General features: G+C 45.9%; 1 protein-coding gene across 2 annotated transcripts in view; it reads right to left on the reverse strand.

Moving 5' to 3' along the window:
- Positions 1–4,786: 4,786 nt before the first annotated feature.
- Positions 4,787–19,738, reverse strand: part of numbl (NUMB like endocytic adaptor protein) — a 63,660-nt gene continuing 48,708 nt past the window's right edge. For both annotated transcript variants that reach the window (XM_072690729.1, XM_072690728.1), the window contains exons 2-9: positions 18,054–18,204; positions 15,763–15,837; positions 12,828–12,902; positions 9,714–9,854; positions 9,272–9,476; positions 8,877–9,146; positions 7,170–7,346; positions 4,787–6,938 (exon numbers count right to left, since the gene is read on the reverse strand). In XM_072690729.1, coding sequence (XP_072546830.1) covers positions 6,124–6,938; positions 7,170–7,346; positions 8,877–9,146; positions 9,272–9,476; positions 9,714–9,854; positions 12,828–12,902; positions 15,763–15,837; positions 18,054–18,179 — 1,884 coding nt within the window. In that variant the 5' untranslated portion in view covers positions 18,180–18,204 and the 3' untranslated portion in view covers positions 4,787–6,123. The remainder of the gene's footprint in view (positions 6,939–7,169; positions 7,347–8,876; positions 9,147–9,271; positions 9,477–9,713; positions 9,855–12,827; positions 12,903–15,762; positions 15,838–18,053; positions 18,205–19,738) is intronic.

Consider the following 19,738-nt stretch of genomic DNA (forward strand, 5'->3'; position numbering starts at 1 on the left):
ATATTAGTGTAGGTGCTCATGCACAGTAGAACAGTGCACCACCACTGCTCCTGAGTCTGCTAAATCTTCCTGAGGGGCTTCTTTAGGTCAGACTAGGGTGCTTATTTGACTGTCTAACTTCTCTTGGAAAGACTTCTTGGTCTTCCAGGCCTCAAAATGTCCTCCACCACAACTGCCGTTTCTTAATCACATTATGAATTGAGGACACCTCTTCCCGGAAGAGTGCTAGGCAGCTGCTTACAGCGGTTGGCTGTCGGGACCAGGTTTGAGTAGTCTTTTTAGAGTATTTATAAAGCTTTGACTCACCTGGCCTTTCATAGCAATGACTGGAAACATGGTATAGCCTTAACAAGCTAAGTAACGTCTTGAGACCTCTATAAGAGTTATCTGGGAGTAATGGGGGGGTTAAAACATTAAAACCACACCGTCCTGGCCCTCCAGTGGAAACCTGATGCACACTGCCGTCCCCTCTTTCTCTATTGTCTGTATGTTCACTTAGCCTGAGCAAGAATTTGTGCTTAATGGCTTACATGTTTCACACTGAACAAACCAAAAAATGCCACGCTTGATTTTTTTTGAAGGTATCGACTTCTCATCAGCGAGACTGTCAGAAAATATTAAGGTCTTACAGGGAAGGCCAGACATTGGCTCGCAAAATCGTCCAACGTCAATCGTGGAGAAAAAGCTTTTCCAAGGCCTTAGGCTGAATCGTAGCTGTGTGGCAATCCACCCTTTGAATCAAAATGTGAATATTTGCCACACTATGGCAAGCCATTATAGCTTAACATGACACCAGCGAATACAAGCTGCAATTTAGTTAACTCAAATTCAAGATTCGATGTATTTATTTTTCTTCTAATTTCAGAGATCAGCTGTGGAATTTCTAGTAGCAATAATATAAGATCTACAGATGAAGCCATTCTAACTAGTCATGTTGGCATAGTCATATTCTTAATGTAATTTGGTCTAGTCATATGTTACCACTGATTCACATCATTGCATTTTTACTGTTAAAAACTGTAGTTCCAGATGTCTATCCAGATATGTAATTCTGACGTAATACTTGAAAATTATCGTAAATATCGAAAATTATATTGTAGAGGTCCAAAACTGCACATTACAACTAGTTAATATGTGAATCTGGACTTTTTAGTGGTAATAATGGAGATTTTACTAGTTAGAGATAAGAGAGAGTAAAATTCCATGTAAATCACAATGATAAAATAGGACTAGTCAATCCAAATCGCCTCATCTTGGCAATACGACTACAGTTCAAGTTGCAGGTTTATTTGTCATTTGCACAACATGTCAGGACATTTATGCATTGAAATGCTTGTGGTGAGGCTCAGGTTGATACTCTACAGGAGGACAAACTGTATACATACTAAACATATTAAAATAAAGTTATATAAAAATTATATTAAATAAATACAAAATATACACAGAATACAGAATATACAAAGACAGGAGGGATCTGAGGAAATCCCTTAATTTGTACATGTATGAGACAGGTATAGTCTGAGAGAGAGTGGAGCTAAATAGAAATATGTATGTTTATGTCTACTCCTGTTGTATAAAGTGACTTAGTGATGTTGTTGTTCATAGCAGTGATATATAGAGTATTAATAATAAAGTTTCCAAGCGTAGTGGTGTTGGTGAAAGGGTCACAGCTTGTTCAGGAGCCTGATGGCTTGTGGGTAGAAACTGTTCATTAGTCCGAATGGCTTTGTAGATCTGTAGACCTGATATTATAACCAGTAAATAGTTAGGACTTGTATCACTGCTGTGAAAAACGGGTTGTCACATCACACATCACATGTCTCAGATTCTCAAACAATATTTAATTTGTTTGGAAAATACTGTACAGCCGGCCCCCAGTTACTCTATCAACCAGTTAAATGTACCAAATGTAAGCAGCATGATTACTGCCAGTCTTCCTGAACCTAATCAACAACAATAAGTCTACTAAAAGATTTTAACAAGCAGCAAACTGTACCGCAATCAAAAGACATTTCAGGAGAAATGAAAAGGAGAGTTATTAGACAATTTCCAAAGCTCTAAGACTTCAGCTTACCCCCAGTGAGAGCCATTCACTTCAAATGGAGAAAATGTAGGACAGCAGTAATCCTTCTCAGAACCTACCATAATTTCTCCATTTAGGTGGCATGGTGGCTTTGGTGGTTGGCACATTTGCCTCTCAGCTCTGGGGTCTCAGGTTCAAGTCCCCATCAGGTTTCCCTTTCAAACACTACTCTAAAAATATTGCCCTGGTGTGTGTGAATGGCTATGTGTGTATGTCCATATACGAATTTGCTCCCTGTCCTCTAGGTGGACGGTTGTTACCTGTTGAGAATTGCGTATTACACAATAACACCGCAGTCCACAAGTTTCTCTGCATACTTTGTTAGCCTCCTTTCACTCCTTTCACACAGGACGGATTTTGGGTGGTGGGTCATTCTCAGACACATCAGACACAGCAGTGCTGCTAAAGTTTGTACACACAGTGTCCTTCCTACTTAGTTGGTCCACCTTGTAGATGTAAAGCCAGGGACACAAGCTCATCTGTTGCTGCACAGTTTGTGTTGGTCATCCTCTAGTCCTTTGTCAGTGGTCACAGGATGCTGCTGCCCACAGGACGATGCTGCCTGGATGTTTCTGGTTGGATGTTTCTCAGTCCAGCAGCACTGCTGTGTCTGATCCACTTGTACAACTCCACACACCACCACAATGTCAGTGTCTCTGCAATGCCGAGAATGCCCACCACCCAAACAATACCTGCTCTGTGGTGGTCAGTCCTGTGAGGTCCTGATCATTGAAAAACAGGGTGAAAGGAGGCTAAGAAAGTACTGGATTGTGTGAGTCTCGCTCTCGTTACGTTTGGGGTTTTTCACAATGAGAACATCATTAAAGCTGTCAAACATGGTGGTGGTAGTGTGATGTGATAGAAGATAAGCATTCTTAGTCCGGTTTTCAATTCTTCGACCAGATCCTGTGTTGTAGAAGCAAACAAGCCAACAGAAACAACTTTTTTTTTTTAATATTATATTATTTATTTGTCTTTGTACAATGTAATTACAATACAAATATGTAGGTTTAAATACAAAATTCTGTAAATAAAGATTAAAAATAAACTCCACTGGTTTGTTATCACTAGCCTACAGTTTACAATCAAGTTTATGAGGTAATTTAGTTTTCTCATTTTTCGAAAAAAACAAAAAGAAGCCTACTTGTTTTGTTTGTTTTTTTTACCGTTGTGGGAAGTGTGGAGTAAAAGCCCAATGCAATGAGCTGAATTAATTCCTCCATTGCATCTTTACGCAGAAGATTTTGAGCACAGATTGTGGATAAGCTCATTTGGGAGATTAATCGATCACCCCCCACCCCCCCCAAAAAAAAGCCTGCGGCCAGGCCGGATTAAAAACACGTTCTTTTTGGGATAAACCCAAAAAAAAAAAAGTAAACCCACAGTGCCGCCTACACAGGCATCGGTGTACCCTGTATTGTCGCAGTCGGTGGTCAGAAAAGTCGATGGCAGCTTTGTAAAGTTGCAACACGCCAGCGGTGTGGTCTAAGTGAGCCAAGGTTGTAGCTATGTTGGAAGTGCCCTGTATTTTCTTCCTAAATTCATTGGAGTGTCCTGTTAACGCACAGTGTGCAGTCTGGCTTTGACCATCTAGCTTGTATCCTTTTCGCTGAGAAACTCCAGACCATGTGGTCAGGTCATGTCCAATCGCTCAGCATGTCCTTACCTGACACTGAGAACAGGACGAGCTGATTTCAACGAACAAAAGTAACGGAGCATGGAGCCTTATTGCAGAGTGAGGACTGCGTTGGTATGAAAACGCACCACGTTGCAAAGAAGGAAAAAAAAAAAACGGGTGATGAAACTGGAATGCCCCCCCCCGGAAGAGGCATCTCTGCCGTTGTCATGCTTGGGATCCTGACTTGTAGATTGGGATGGATAAATGGCTAAGTAAGTTTTATCACAAAGGAGACGTCCTCTCTCCTCTGAGCATGTACATATCTGCATATCTTTGATAAATGACAGTTATTTGTTGCTGTATTTTACAAGTTGAGTAAGGAGTGCAAAAAAAAAAAATCAGCATAACCCATTTTCTTGCTCTTCGTATTAATATGTGGTAATTAAAGAGATATTTTGAGCATGCGCACATATCAAATGACTCCCTTTTGAAGGATGTCCGGTCCGAGTCAAGTTCATCACTTTCAGGGTTTTCTGTAATAGCTCAATTCCACGTTCTGACAGTCCCAAACGCACTCCCCAGCATCGCTGACTTCTCAGTACAACCCTTATCTCGTACAGCTCCCCATACAGCTTCTTACACTTCACCTTCAGCTCTCTCTGTCCACCACTTTCAACTTCATAGTAACTCTACAAATCCATTCATAGCCAAAAAAAAACCCCAACAACTAATGGACCTCAGTGAACCTCTATGTTACGTCTACTAGCTCTAACCTATCCGGTTTTGCATGTGATTAAACATTACTGGCTTTCCTTACTGAGTCGCATTATCATCAACGCTCTGGAAGAAGGCCTCACACGGCCACTTTAAATGACGATGAGCCTAGTCTGTCAAAGACCTTCATGTAAATCAGGACACACTCTAAACAGCCCGAACAGCCACCCCTCCGCAACTACACTGCCTGGGAAAAATCTGAGGACCTGGCTGGTAACTCATTTGCATGTTTAGCAGGCTTAAGATGACCCAAAAGGGGGCTCTAGTAGTACTAGTAGATTTTGGTGCTTCACATCAATGACACTGTGTGTTCTGAGTTTAATTTCCATTGGTTTCCTTGCAATTAAGTAATGAACAACACATGAAAGTAGTTTGTTAGCATTTACAGCTACTTGGCAAAGTCCCTTTAGGGAAGGGAGGGGAACTCGAGGAGGGCTGGGGTTTCTGGGCCGACTTCAGCTGATGAAGCTTGAAGCCAGACCCCAGCAAAGGCCAAGTATGAGCTGGAGAAGGAGGAGGAGGAGCTGGAGTGGTGGGAAGGTGAGGGAAGAGGAGTGTTTTTTGAGTTCTCCCAAATTGGAGATATTTCATAACTCTATTTACTAATACTTTGGGTATATTTTTGCATAATTTAGCAAGTGTCATCCTTTGTAGAAAAAGCAAGTTTTTACTAGGTAACATTATTATAACCCAACCCCCCCAAAAAAGACATCTTCGATTATTTAAAAAAAGTTTCAAAAAGCTGGCGTCCTCATACTTTTGACAGGCAGTGTTTTTATCTGCTTTAGCTTCTTCTGCAGCTTCGAAACCGGAGCTCCGACGTCAAGTCCCCCCCTCAACTCTACACAAGTTCTCTGGCTGCAGTTTGTACTAACGGACTCGTCAGCGTAATCAGAGCCGCATGGTGCCGACTACTGATCAGTTTGGTGTCCACGGGGTTGCTGGCAAGCTGGTGACATGATGCTTCCGCGATGACTCACGGGGTTGAATAATAACTAACAGCCACAAACAGGGCGATAAATAAGGGGAGAAAAAAAAACATGCTATTTACACTCTCACACAGCATTTACTTGCAGCTCCATCAGCTCTGATCATGCAGCCTCTCATCTGGTGAGTCATATCTTCTCCCCCGCTGCCAAATTCTAGGCAATCTTGAGTCAAGCAGATCGATGGAAAATGCATGGAAACCAGCTTTGAACCATTTTAGATTGAAAATATCTGTTAGAGTTACATAAAACATAAAAAAAAGAGATATTTTGGCCGTCCAATCAGTCAATAACCATTAGTTCCTCTCGCAGGCTTTGACCGAAGGTTGAGTGATTCACTTGGCAAACCAGGGCCAATGCTGATGAAGACAACCTCGATCTCAGAAGTGCCTGAAACGATGTGGCTGTGTGTCTTGGGGCTTTGAGACATTCCTGTTTCCCGGATCTGAGTCTGAGTCTGAAGAAAAAGTGGTCCGAACGACACAAAACACAAAACCGGACGATCCCCTACGTAAAAGTAATGACTTCAAAGAGCAGGTGCAGTAGAGTTTCCCTATGAGAAAGAAAGCAGGAGGAAGAAAAGTGGAGAAGCAAAAGCAACAGAACATGGAGTAGTTTGTCTCATGTCAAGAGTTTGTGAAGCCTGGCCCATAAAGGCTTGATTATAGCTCAATCTCAAAAGTCTTTTGTAAGTCATTGGAGAAAGGGTTGGATGCCTTGGGTTGCGATTTGGACTCCAGAGCTGCCCACTTGGCCTCGAAACGCTCTGCTTCCTGGGCATCAGCTGGCACACTGGCCGGCTGCATGCCCTCCATTGGCCAGCTGTTTGTGCCGCCACTCCCAATAACACTGGTGCCGTTATGTGTAACGTTGGCGGTTGGTGCAATAGTGGTGGTGGTGGAGGGGAGTGTGTTGTGAGGGAGCCCGTTGACGGCCGGAGGGTTGGTGAAAGTGGTGCTGGGGAAACCCCCGGGCAAGTTGGGGAAAGCAGAGGTTCCTCCCCCTAGCGTTCCAGTCTTAGGCCCCATGGGCCCTCCGCCGGTCGAGCCAGTGGCGCTGCAGAAGACATTCGCCACCATTTGTGAAGGTGTGATACCCACCACTGGGACGCTGGCGTTGGGGTAGGTCATGCTGTTGGCCATGGCGGGCATGTAAGCCTGCATGGGCACGTAGGCTGGCTGTAGTGGTGGCTGGCCATACATGCCCACAGGTGCCGGAGTGGTGTCAAAGGCCATGGGGAAAGGCTGCATGGAGGTTGGGAGAGACCCTGGAGGAGCCACGGGCATGGCCGGCACTGGTGGAGGCTGCTGGGTGGGCGGAGGCGGCAGGGTCGGGGGGGACTGCTGCTGGGCCTTCACAGCCTTCGCCACCTCCTCCAGCCAACGTTCAGCCTCTGATGGCGTCCGCTTGTGTCCACTTTGCGCAACGGGAGGCGGGGACTGGACAGCGGGCTCTGTCTGGACCCAGGAGGTGGTAGCTGCAAGGGACAACGGAAGAGGTGCAAAATAAGCTTAAAGAGCATAGAGGAGTCAAATCCCTCGATCTACTGGACAAGTGTGAGCAAAAAGTGCACTACGGTAGGATGGTGTGGATGCATCAGTGAGAAAGCGGCAAATGAAGGTGACCTCCAGAGACATGTGTGAGATATGTGGGATAGCAAGCATCAGTCATGATTTCATGATAGGACTTCGTGTTTCACCAGTCTTACCTTGCAAAGGGGCTGGTGGAGGGGGGATGGCAGGAGGAACAGTGCATGCTGGCAAGCCGTTGCTGGTGGCTTTGGCACAGAGGTCCTCCGAGGGTTTAGTGAATGAGCTGTTAATTTGACAGCACAGTGCATTGATGCTGTCCGCCTCCCCTGCCACAGACAGGTCCATCTCAGGGACTGGGGGGGAAAGATCAATGGACAGGGTCAGTTACACAAAGCCGGAATCATGCAGATGAGCCATTCAGATAAAACAGAAGCTTAATAAGACAATCTTGTGTCCAATGAAGCTTGTGGAATTGGCCTGGATCGCATGGTCGAGTGATTCAGTTGAGTGCATTCACTGTCAGTATAGACCAGCGTGACCAACGTCCAGCGTGACCAACGATTGAAACATCCTTAAAGCAACATTATGTAGCAATTTTACCTTAAAATAACGGCTTCAAATAAGGTCATTGAGCTGCTCTGCTGTCTCTGTTGTTGCTGCTCTGGGCTTGGTACGCTGCTAACTGCACTATGTAACTCTGGTGAAGCGGCAGGACAGGAACTATATAACGCTGCGTAATCCTGCAATTTTACTCTACCGCCTCAGTCCACATGCTTCTTTCACTTCACATTCTCAGCTTGTCCTGGAATGATGTGTAAACTGTGTCTATTAATGGTTTGCATTGTACATTGCACTTCCGGACTGTAGGGGGAGCCCACGACATATGCGGTTTTAGCTTGCCACCATAATGAACATGATGCTTACACAAACAAGGTCCCATTTTAATTTAATCAGCGCTGGATTCTTATTCTTCTTATCGTTGCGAGAGCCTTGATCTGTGCTAAAGACAGCACATCATCCATAATTCTCCTATCAGTGTCCAATCTGGCCTGAGGGATTAAGGCAGTGAACAGAGAAAGCTGCAGAGCTGGGCTGTGAAGCCTTCCCCTGGAGAGGATCGGGAGGGGGTGGTTCTCAGTGCAGTGCTTAGAACAGCAGGAAAACACAGTGATTCATGGTTCAGTGGGCCGCCAAAAGGGTCACCCCAACACAGCTGCAAGTCGGTGTTGTAGTAGGAGAGTTTGCATGCAACACTTGTTTTTCTGGGTACTTGTTGGAGAAGATTCATTCAGTCTGGGAGTTATAATCGCATTTATGTGACTTTGAAGATTATGCTAATATGCTCAGTAGCGGTTCTTGGTTTCCCACTGAATGAGCTGCAAAATGCCGCTAAAGCTAACAAACAGGCTAGACGATTAGTATTGGTCTCATGCATTCAAAGCCTTCTCAGACTTTCTGGTCTTTAGGAAGATATTCTGACCCCCTTTTTTTAATGGCTGGATAATGCTGATAATGGAGTATCCACATATAAATGCAGTAACCCAGCCAACATGCTTTCAGGTGGGCAAGGACTCTGAGAGGGTTTGTACATGCGGTTTTTATCTGTCGATTAGTGCCACTTAACCCACTCGTTCATATCTCCTCCCAGCCCTAGCAAGTGCTGGCCAACATCACTTTTGAAGTAATGAGGGAAGAGAGAGCCATCTAGCCACACGGTGAGGGCACGGTCAATTGTGCTCTCCTGGACTCCGGCAGCTGATGGCAGAGCAACATGGCTCAGGATTCGAACTCGCAACCCCCTGGTGGCAATATATATATATATATATATATATATATATATATATATATATATATATATATATATATGTACACATGTATCTTACCTGGATTCTTGGTCTGGAAGTCAGTTTTGCGCTGCAGGGTGGAGGGCAGGTCATTGAGGCGCAGCGAGAGCTGCCTCTTGAATGGTGAGTTCTTTTGGCTGAGGGCGGGGAACCCACGGAAGGAACCCTGCCGCACCAGCTGCTCGAGGGGAGCGTGGCGGCGCGGGATGACGTGAGGGCCTCCCGCCTCTCCGCGGTCCACCTGTGTGGCCGCGCCCTCTGGTGGTGAGGCATTGCCCGGCGGCACGGCAGGGATGCCGCACGGTTCTGCTGTGGGGAGAAGACATCAGACGTCAAGTCCAAAACCCTGGAAGGTACAGTTCTTTAAACAGAGAACGTTTGGTGAATCCAGGTTAGGATTAGAGCTGTGAGTTAACTGCTCCGGAGGTGCTGACCTTTCTTTTTGTCCTGGAGCTGCTTCATTAAATCCTCCCTGTCGCCCTGCTGCACGGCCGAAGAGACACGGAAGGAGCCCTCGCGGACGAACGACGTGCGGCTGGCGTCAAAGGAGGCTGTGACCCCACACTCCTTCTCTCGCCGCTGCTTCCGCTCTAAGCATGCAGCGAACGCGCATCCCACCGCATGACTCAGGCGCTCACCCTGCTCGTGGAGAAAGCCACGTTAGTGACACAGTGGCAAGGAACCCACAGTGACTATTGCTAGGTCTGTGACTGAGGGCTTACTGACAAACAAGCCACGCTCTAAGGTCATAAAACGCCTGTCCCTGTCTTTCGAATGCATATAGCTTGCCCCAGGAAGCTGCTCCGACCGAGATAACCGCAGTATAGCGCTTATCTTAACCCAACTTTCCTGGGAATGGAGGCTCGTCGTTCTTACCGAGTCCTTGAGAGCCATGAAACAGTGGCAGATCCAGCGGCGAGTGGTGCCGTCCCGGCAGATGTAGGAGAAGGCCTTGTCGTAGTTGCGGTCAGGGGCGCAGAAGGACACCTTCTCAATGGTCTGGTCAACAATAAGGTCCTACAACAAAACAAGAATGGAAACTTGATGATTTTAGGCCGGTTGCTCTTTTAGAACAGTTACATCCGTTTTAATGACAATCTTTGGAAAAATAGGTAAGGGCAGACATCCTATGGAAGTCTGAGCATGTGCTTGATCCCCATGCCGTTTGCTTACAGGCCACTCAGAGGAGCAAAGGATGACGCCGTCACTTTGCTTTTTTTATTATGCCCATGCTAGATATGGGCACTAATAAATGTAAGAGTGCTGGATTATTGATCACAGGGTTGTGGGTTCAATACCCACATCTACTAAGCTGCCACTGTTGGGTCCTTGATCTAAGAACCTGACCCCCTCTGCTTTAGGAGCGCTTTGATGTGAAGCGAACGATTCTTTTTGTACTTCGATTAAATGTATTTAATTGAAATATATTTGAACACTCAAATAACAAAAACATCTGAAAAGCCCCTTCCTAAAGCATTTGTGTGTGTGTGTGGGGGGGGGGTCATTTCATCAAGCTGCATGTAGAAATGTGATTTCCCCAAAACACTTAGCAGCCACTTTGTAACCGGACCCTCTCAAGGCAATAATGGATCACGTTTGCGTGTAAGGAGCCACGGTAGCTGCATAATACATGAGCTAGAGAGCATAAGTGGTAGGTGAAGGGCCTCACACACAATGATGGAGCCTTTTTTCATGAAAATACGCAGATAAGCACCGAATGGGGAAGGTGAGGGGGCCCGTTCACTCAGAGTCTTATAACGGTCAGCAGGCCGAGCCCTGAAAGGCTGGTCACGGACGGCTGCGTTCTGCCAGAGAAAAAAGGAGGAAACTGTTGAGGGGGGTGGTGGGGGGGGGGGGGGGAAGCTGACTCACGTCATGCTTCTCAGAACAGAGGGGCCAGAGCTGGGCTTTTAAAATGTCAGGCCAGGACCCTAAACGTGTTAGCCTAGCTTCACTGCACTGGAGCCATATGGACACTGGCGAGGGGGATTAGGTCCCTGTGCTGACTCATAGGGAGGCTGAGGGATTACCAGAAGGACACAGAGACAGAGAGGGAGGGGACAGATGCCTGGTTGTGTGTGTGTGTGTGTGTGTGTGTGTGTGTGTTTGGGGGGGAGGTTTACAGGAAACAAAAAAGAAATGCTTTGTGCCTTCCTTTTCACGAGCTGGAAAAGAAACAGAAGATGGCTGTACTGCAGTGAGACCCCTGTGGCTTTACGTTTTCAGGCTAAAACCCTTTGTGAGTGTGTGTATGTGTGGGTTATTCTTTTCGTGAATCTGTGTAGTGTTGGGGTAGCCAACACGTACGTAACTATTTCTCTTAACTTTGTAATACAGGACTTACTTAAATGACATCCCAGTTCACACCTGGCATTAACACACATCCAGTGGCCAGAATGGGACACAATGCCCGCATCAACCATGGCATTCATCAAAACATCTCCAACAGCCTTTACCGGCCATTACAGTGTCAGAAGTAAAGCAGGGGGAAAACGACGGCATTCCTCCACCTGCTGAAATGATGTGAGAAATCCGATCACATCCGGGCCCTGGAGACGCAATTAAAATGCCAGGTGTGAACGGCTTTGCGTTTTAGCAGTCACTTGTGATCGGATCACCTGAGACAAGTATTAATAGCAGGTGTAAACGAGGCCATAGAGAGATCTGGTAAACTGCATTCTTCATACCTTAGATGACCTTAGACTCTTCATACCTTAGATCCTTTAAAACACAAGTGCTAAAGTGTGGCTTACCTTCAATAGTCAATAGCGCAAAACTACGCAACACTGTCTCCTTAAAATTCTGCACATAGTAATTGGCTTTCAGTTTATTCATCACTTACTGGAATGAGTGAATTAAATCTAGCGTTTCAATTCATTAGTGGCTTTGCTTTGGATCCACCAGCTGACAGGAATGACACAGCAGTTTTTCTTCATTTTCAAACAACATAATATTAATAATAATAATTTAATCCAAAATAAATTCAGTACCTCATCAAGCACCTCTCTAAAACCCAAGGGCACTCCAAATCAGCAACAAACAAAATAATCAGCAAAAAATACAAATACAACCACAACACACACACAGTCACACAGTTAACCAGTAATCTGGTTAGGGGGGGTGGGGCATAAAGTTGTCCCAGAGTCCTTATGAATGGGTGGGGGGGATCTTGAGAGGCCAGAGAGGCCTTAAAGCTCTGTTGACTAGTTGGGAGTGCTCCAAGCCGCCATGTAGAAACATCGCCAGCCCAGGAAACGCCTCAGCGTACTTACACCGGAAACACCCACACCCGCACAAGTGCTGAATTTCCTGCAACTTCTAACGTGCCCCATAGGGGCACCTTATAACCTAGAAAAAAAAAAACATGTGTGCTCTCCAGTTTCCCCCCCCCAAGAACTTCATAAGACCCGTAATAGGACTAATAATTAGTCTCATGAGGCTAATTACTAATGTAATCAATAGTCACGGCCTGGAGTGAAAACATGCCCATTAAAACAGGAAAGAGTGAGGGTGCTTGTCCCTGTAAATACAAACCCTCAAAACTGCAGATTTCACTTGAAAACTAGGGGACAAAACAATGTGTGTGTGTGTGTTATGTCCTTCACAACTCCCCCTGTCCCCAAACTCATCAGAAAAATCCCTCACTGACCATCAGCGACAAACACAGTCTATAAAAGCTCTTGACCCCAAAAGCCATTTCATCAATGTGTGGCCTCACTGGTGGCCTCAGTGACTGGACATGAAGTGGAGTCATTCATGTGACCAGGCTATTGGGGACCAGCCAGATCCTCCTGCTGGGCTTCTTCTTCAGTTTCTCTCTCATTCAGAGGCTTTCCTGTAAGCAATGGCTAACTGCTGGCCCGGGACGTTCATTAAGATCCATTCAAGTGACTGCTTTTCCCAGCCTCCCCACACGTTCTGTCTTCAAGATTTCCCAGCCTTGCATTAGTCAGTGGCTTTCAGTAGGTGTGGGCTTGAGGCTGAACTTACCTTGGTTTTGTCGTCCACCACTCTCAGGCCATCAGCAGAGACCCACAGCACAGCTTTGACTGTCTTCTTTCCACTCTGCAATGAAATCCAGAATCACAGTATTAGACCTCTGCACCTTTAAACCTGGGGCCTCATTCAAAAAGCAGTTTGGGCTAAACTGGAGAGTTTGGACTCAAATCCTCAGGGATGTCGGAACAAATGAAACCTCAATCACTCCCTTTGAATGGCTGGATCTGTTAGGGCCGGAATGATACATTTGCTTCCTAGCATTTAGGAACAGCACGTTTAATTGTTTCCCCCACAAGTTCCACTCAGTTAGTCTGCCACAGACTGCAGTCTGCAGTAAAAGCCCTGGGCTGCGTCCAAAGAGCTGAAAGAAACTTCCTTTCCTATCTGCTCTCCTTGATTTAGCCTAATCTGGTTGCAGTGTGGATGCACTTGCCAACCAGCTCTGCCAGCCATGAGCTACAGATCAGGCAAAATCAAGAACGGCAGACAGGAGAGTAAGTTTCAATGGATTAATTAGGCTTAATATAGATGGACGGGAACAGGGATCTATCGAAGTCTGAACTTCCCAAAAAGAAGACCAAAGGAGATTCCTGAGGACCTCAGAAGAAGAATTGTTGATGTCCATCAGGCTGGAAAAGCTTACAGAACCCACACTCAATCCATACTCAGACGGTGTGCAAATGGAGGAAATTCAAGACAATTATTACCCTCCTCAGGAGTGGTCGTCCAACAAAGATCATGCCAAGATCAAGGCATGTAAGGAACTCAAGGTCATTTCTAAGCAACTAAAGGCCGTTCCCATATTGACTAATGATAGTCAACCATCAGAAGAATACTATGAACAGTGGTGTGCATGGCATGGTTGCAAGGAGAAAGTTGCTGCCCATCTGCAGTTTGCTAAAGATCACATGGACAGAAGGCCAGGGACGATGTGTTGTGGACGGATGAGACCAAAATCGATATTTTTGTAGTGGTAGCATCATGGTTTGGGTCTGGTTTGCTGCATGTGGGCCAGGATGGCTTGCCATCATTGATGGAACAATGAATTTTGAGTTATACCAGCAAAATTCTAAAAGAAAATGTCAGGACGTCTGTCCGTGAGCTGAAGAGAACTCAAGAGAATGTGGGTCATGCAGCAAGACAATGACCCTAAGCACACAAGTCAGTCTACCAAAGAACAATTAAGGAAGAAGAATGGGTTACAAGTTATTAGGGTCCCCCCAAATACTGCAGATTAATGCAAAGGTTTTCCTCCATAAATAAATCACCATGTCTAAAATATAGAACATTGAAAAGGGTCTACAAACGCAGAAGCACCACTGTAGACAGATCAGCAAAAAGACAGATGAACAGATAGATGGATGTATGAATGCACTGATGGATGGACAGATAGTTAGAATTGGTCTGCAGAAGTTTCCATAAAGTCTTTTTTAGTCAACCACGGCACGAGACGTTTTGGACTATTCTGGTCTGTTGTGGTCCTTTGATCGCCCAGCGGGGGTTATTTTGGTGTGCTGCTGTTTTTGGCCTACTGACTCTCAAGAGCACAGACTGTTCCATTCTCTCTGTAACTTATTGGCGAAGGCAGGCGCACAGGTGCTGAGCCATGATGAAGAGATGGGAACATTTGGGAGGGGGATAAAAGATCCACTGAGGCCAGAGTGGGGCAGTAAGAAGAACAAGAGACTATGCTGTGTATGAGCGAGTGGAAATGTAAATACGCAGGAGTAGAGAGTAAATCCTGGAGGACAAAGATGAAGCAGAAGGACCTGAAGGAATTCCATCAGCTTTTAAAAAAAAAAAAAACAGGGCCTGGAAGCTATGCTCCAAATCTGCTAAGACAGCACCGCGCTGAAAACCAATTACGAGGCGGAAAATAGCGAAGCCTACAGAGAACCAGAGCAAAGTTGAGGGGCTCAGAGAGCGAGAGAAAGGAAGGAACAGGGGAAGCAGAGAGGGGGTGGGAGGAACGTCTGGAAACAGCTGGGGAGCTCTGTCGGCAGACGGAAGACGAGAGGGTTGGGGGATAGAAGAAGACTACGAAGGAGACCACACACTCAGGGTCGTCCAGCAGAGCTCTGGACAGTACTAGTGAAGGAAAAGCAACCGGCGTGAAGATTGAGGATGACTGGTCTAAGCATTACACACACACACACACACACACACACACACACACACACACATATAGACCAATCATCCTCAATCCTTACCCAGCGGACCTCATATTGTGGTTTCCCTGTGGGGGAACCAGGTCTTTCAGGTCTTTCAAGGCCCTCTAGAACACCATCAGTGGTTAACAATAATAAAAAAAGCCCTTGTCCAATCAGGATGTTGTTTCCTGTGGTATCTAGGTAGATACAGCTAAACAAGCTCTCCCATTGGTTGGAACTTTACTGGTAGAACTGGTAGAAGCTTATCATGACAGATTTACCACCAACATAAATTGGTTTCTGCTGAAGAAATTCCATGTCAGGTCATCCAAAAATCCTAAATACGTCAGTGAATGTAATATGTCCTATTGCTGAAGGAGACACTGTAAACACTGCTACATATACAGTAATACATGAATTCATGCATATAATAAAACATCAAAAAATACTAATATAATACACAATTAATACTATATATGAAATGGTATATATTTTTAATATATTGCAGAGTATTTTCTTTTAAACTATTGTTCTAATGGTTTAGCTGAGTGCAGTTCCCAAACACTATCCAGGAACACAACGGAGGATACTAATCGCAAGTCCTGTTAAATCTGCTGAAAGACACCCGTGTTGGCTAGAACTGCAGAACTAGAGTGATGGGGTAAGGCAGAGCTACCCTGCCCATCCAGAAAGTGTGAGGCCAGTTATGCTCTCTTAAACACTGTGGATCTTCTGTAGTTACTAGTTTATATCAGTGACCCGGTTAAGGTACTCACCACTTTCAGTTTCTTCACTGCCTCCTCACATACATGCATCCCTCTGGACTCTTCCACCTCCACCAAGCCCAGATACTGCAACATAAAAGAGTGAATGAGAGATGAGAGACTCTGTTGAAAAATAATTTATGGGCAATGCTCATGGTGCTAGTGCTTATATCAGTCTGCTGGTCAGTCTTCCAAGTTTTTCCTAGTTTTTTTTTCCTTCTCCTGCAAAGTTACAGTTTTGGTGATACCAGTGATATTAATAACCCCAGAGCATCACTGCTTACATAACATTATAATGTCCTGAAGAAAACGCAGAAGTGGTTCTTCCAGGCAGGTGCTAGGATTTTGCTATGTGGTCACTAGGGTGAAAATGGGGGGGGGGGTTGAGGTTGCTATGGTATTTCAGGAGGCTGCAAAGGTGACCCAGGTGATTGCCAGAGCAGTCACCATGGTATCCAAGTGATTGCAGTGGCAGTTGCTATGACATTTCATTTGATGGATACAGTGTTGTTCAATGGGGGAATGGGTGCTAGGACGTTGCTAATGGGGTATAAATGTAAATATATTAGTGTGACATTTGACTTATGCACCCCATTCCTTCCTACAGGACCCTCTATTTGAATTCCTGGCAGCCTTAATAAAGGCTATAAAATATGCTTACTGTACAGGTTTACCTCTGTGAATGGTTTCTATTAAGCTTAACAGAAGTATTCATTAGCAGCTAAATAACTTATCACGGTATTTTAGGCTGCCGATAATTCTGGCTTTGCATTATAATGGCAGTTACCGACCATCGCCATTACATTACATGATCATCAGACAGGCCACGCCTCTGCTGTGGCACAATTCATTTGGGGCTGGTCTGGATATTTGATTATGTCAGCAGTGAAGAGAGAGGGGCACCATTAGAGGATTACGACTTCCTCTCTCAGAGACTCCGGAAGCCTCAGGCTGCTAAAGAAAATGAGGCAGAATTTAATTACATGAACTCTCCTGCAATGAGACTTTCACATCGCTGAATGATTCAGAAGCCTGGAGTCTGGATTCCCCCCACCCCCCACACACTGTTTCAAATATCCACACTGTGTCCGTACATTAGCACTGTAATGCAGATGCAGTATCTGTATAGGGATCAATATACAGTATCTGTATATCTAGAAATGGGCGCGGCCCCAACCTGAAGGTTGAGCTCACTGTTTAACGGGTCCTGAACAGCTCATATTATTTAGACGGTCAACATTAACTGACTTTAGCTTTGGTGATGCAAGCTGCTTTCACCCGGGATGGGAGCGCTGGCTTCGTGGGTTCGGTGTGTTTGATCAAGTGATCTGGTCTGGGGATCACTTCAAGTTCTCCCTTGACTGTAGACGGTAACACTGGTATTCCGGCTGCTTCCAGCTCATGGCAGGCCTGTGGCAGCCCTGGTGGTTCTTGGATTGTTCCTGACCATCCCAACCAATTTCCTCTCAGCTGAGGGTGGCAGTTTTGGTCTTCGTCCAGGCTTTGTTTTAATGAGCGCCGGCTGACGAATCGTTGGAATCCAGTCACGCCACACGTCGGTTATTGCTGGTGATGTCAGCTTCTAAGTGTCGAACCAGGTGTACTTTGCCTTACTGTGTTATATATGTGTGTGTGTATGTGTGGGTGTGCATTTGTGTGTGTGAGAAAGCTGGCCCGCATCCAGCCACTGCGAGCGTGTTATTGACTTTCAAAGCTTTTACAAGCCAGCCTGCATCTGGCCTATTTCAGGGTGCTACCCCATTTGGCCTGGTGCACACGTCCATTAAAGATGTACTCTCACGCCCCTGTTCCTCCCCAGCTGTAGTCTGTCCATTAACGCGCACACACACACACCACTACCACATCATCCGAAGAGCCGCAAAAGACTTTTTACCGGGAAAGACCAGAGCGCAGGGTGCTTCCTGTCCTGACCTGAACCCTGTCTGCAAAGCGTGGGCAGGTTTACTCGCACACAGGTATTTGGTGCCATGCCAGTGTATACCCATTTGGGACCATCAGGCTGTGTTCACACTGCACGTGGGTGAAAGTGGCCCAAATCTGGTTTACTGCCCAAATCCAGATTGTTTTCTGATTTCTGACCATACTTCAGAACTTGAAGACACATGAGGAATGTAAACGTGATTAAAATGGCTCGACTCTAATTCCATTTTAATTAATTAGATCAAATAGTTGTGGCCACACTGCTCTGAAACGTTCAGATCTTTGTCTCATTTAGGCAAAAAGTAAACTCAGCCTGGGGTTCAGTGTGTGTGTGAGGGTGGGTTGTAGGTTCAGCCTCCTACCCGGACGGCAAAGTTGCATTTGCCCTTGCGCACCGCCTCCTCGTCGGCCTGCCACTGGTGCGGCCGGCTGGCCTCGGGCACGTAGGTGGGCTTCTTCCTGCGCAGACTCTGACGCAGCTTGTTCATCTCCGCGCTCTCGGGCTCCCTGATGCTGCAGACAGAGAGAGATGTGGGGTTGATGGGAGCAAAGACATGGGTTGGCTCACACTTTTCTAGATGGTTTTCTCGAAAAGCTTTATGAAGCATTTTGGAGCGTGAAACTGGCCGATCCGGCCCAAATGGTCTCTTGGAAGCTCATGCTCAAGGCTAGCCTGCAACACAGCACTGCTTTATAGGGTCTCATATGTCTGGATCTGCACCACCATTTAAACCATTCAAAATCCAACCTTTCTTAAGTTTTCAGGTTCTTCATAAGTAGCCCTCGTTTGCCTCGATGCAGCTTTGCCCACTCTTGGTGTTCTTCTCAAGCAGCTTCAGGAGGAAACTCTTGTGATGCTTTCCCAACAGTTCTGCAGAAGGCCTAATAGCTTGAAGCAACCACCAGCACGAGAGACGTACTGGAAGAGCAGAGTACTACAAGCCTTCTCGGTCTCCATCATGCTGGTTCACAAATAACTCCTGAGGAAGATGCTTCTAGCCTCCTTCTGCCAGTCTGCATCAGCCTTTGCCAACTTCATCTCCGCCACACCGCAGAACAAAGCAGATCGTGATTATTCGCTCACGAGGATCACGCGGCTCATATCTCAGCAAAGGCTGAAAGCACCTCGTTCTCGGTGCCTTCCGACGCGAAGGGCTACATATCAAACCTTCTATTTATGAGCCATAATTAGGCCATTCATTCTTTGCCCTCATTTGCATTGGTAATTTCAACTGCTGCATAATAAAACGTTACACCACCATAAACAGCTTCTTCTAAAGAATGCTAATTACAGCTAACAAAGGAGGCCAGTTTCTCTACGCAGCACGGGCCACAGTCAGTCATGGGGGGGAAAAAAATATTACCTACTGGAGTTTGGAAACAAACGTCACTCACCATAAAACCACTTCCACGTAACCTCGGAATTAGGGACTGCTTTCAGTGGGCCTCACAACTGGCCTTATTTCTTTATGTATTTCGAAAATCTTTACATGGGGAGGTTGAGTAGTGTAGCTACACTACATCTTATAGCTGGACGATCTTATTATCCCACCTATGAGCACTGATGTAGGCTACAGGGTACACTATGCAACGCAGTGACTTGCCTAAAGCTGCCAGTAGCATCGCACCTCCGAGGAGTCCTTTGGTTGGTCTTCTGGATTGGACTGAGATTTGCCACACACCTGAATCTAAGCGCCAGTTTGCACAGGATATGATGGAATACTTGCCCACACGTCGCAATTTTGGCTGGATTCCGTGTCCACTTTTCACTAACAATAAACAGTATACCCCCAGAGTGACCAGATGCTACCAGGTGGTCCACACCTGCTTCCACCTCAGAATCATCTGCATCGGCAGAGGAAAAAGGGCTTCATCTTGCAGTTGCAGGGAGCTCTGCAGTGGTCAGCAACGCTACTGTCCAGAGGACTTTTTATGGGCACGACATAAAAGTCAAGACTGGTGGGAAATAATCTGTAATCCCGGCAGCTAAATATCACCGTTTACACTTGGGTTAAACTGGGTCCAAATGCACCTCTGACCACCTCTA

Source organism: Salminus brasiliensis, chromosome 11 (assembly GCF_030463535.1).
Source record: "Salminus brasiliensis chromosome 11, fSalBra1.hap2, whole genome shotgun sequence".
Taxonomy (NCBI): domain Eukaryota; kingdom Metazoa; phylum Chordata; class Actinopteri; order Characiformes; family Bryconidae; genus Salminus; species Salminus brasiliensis.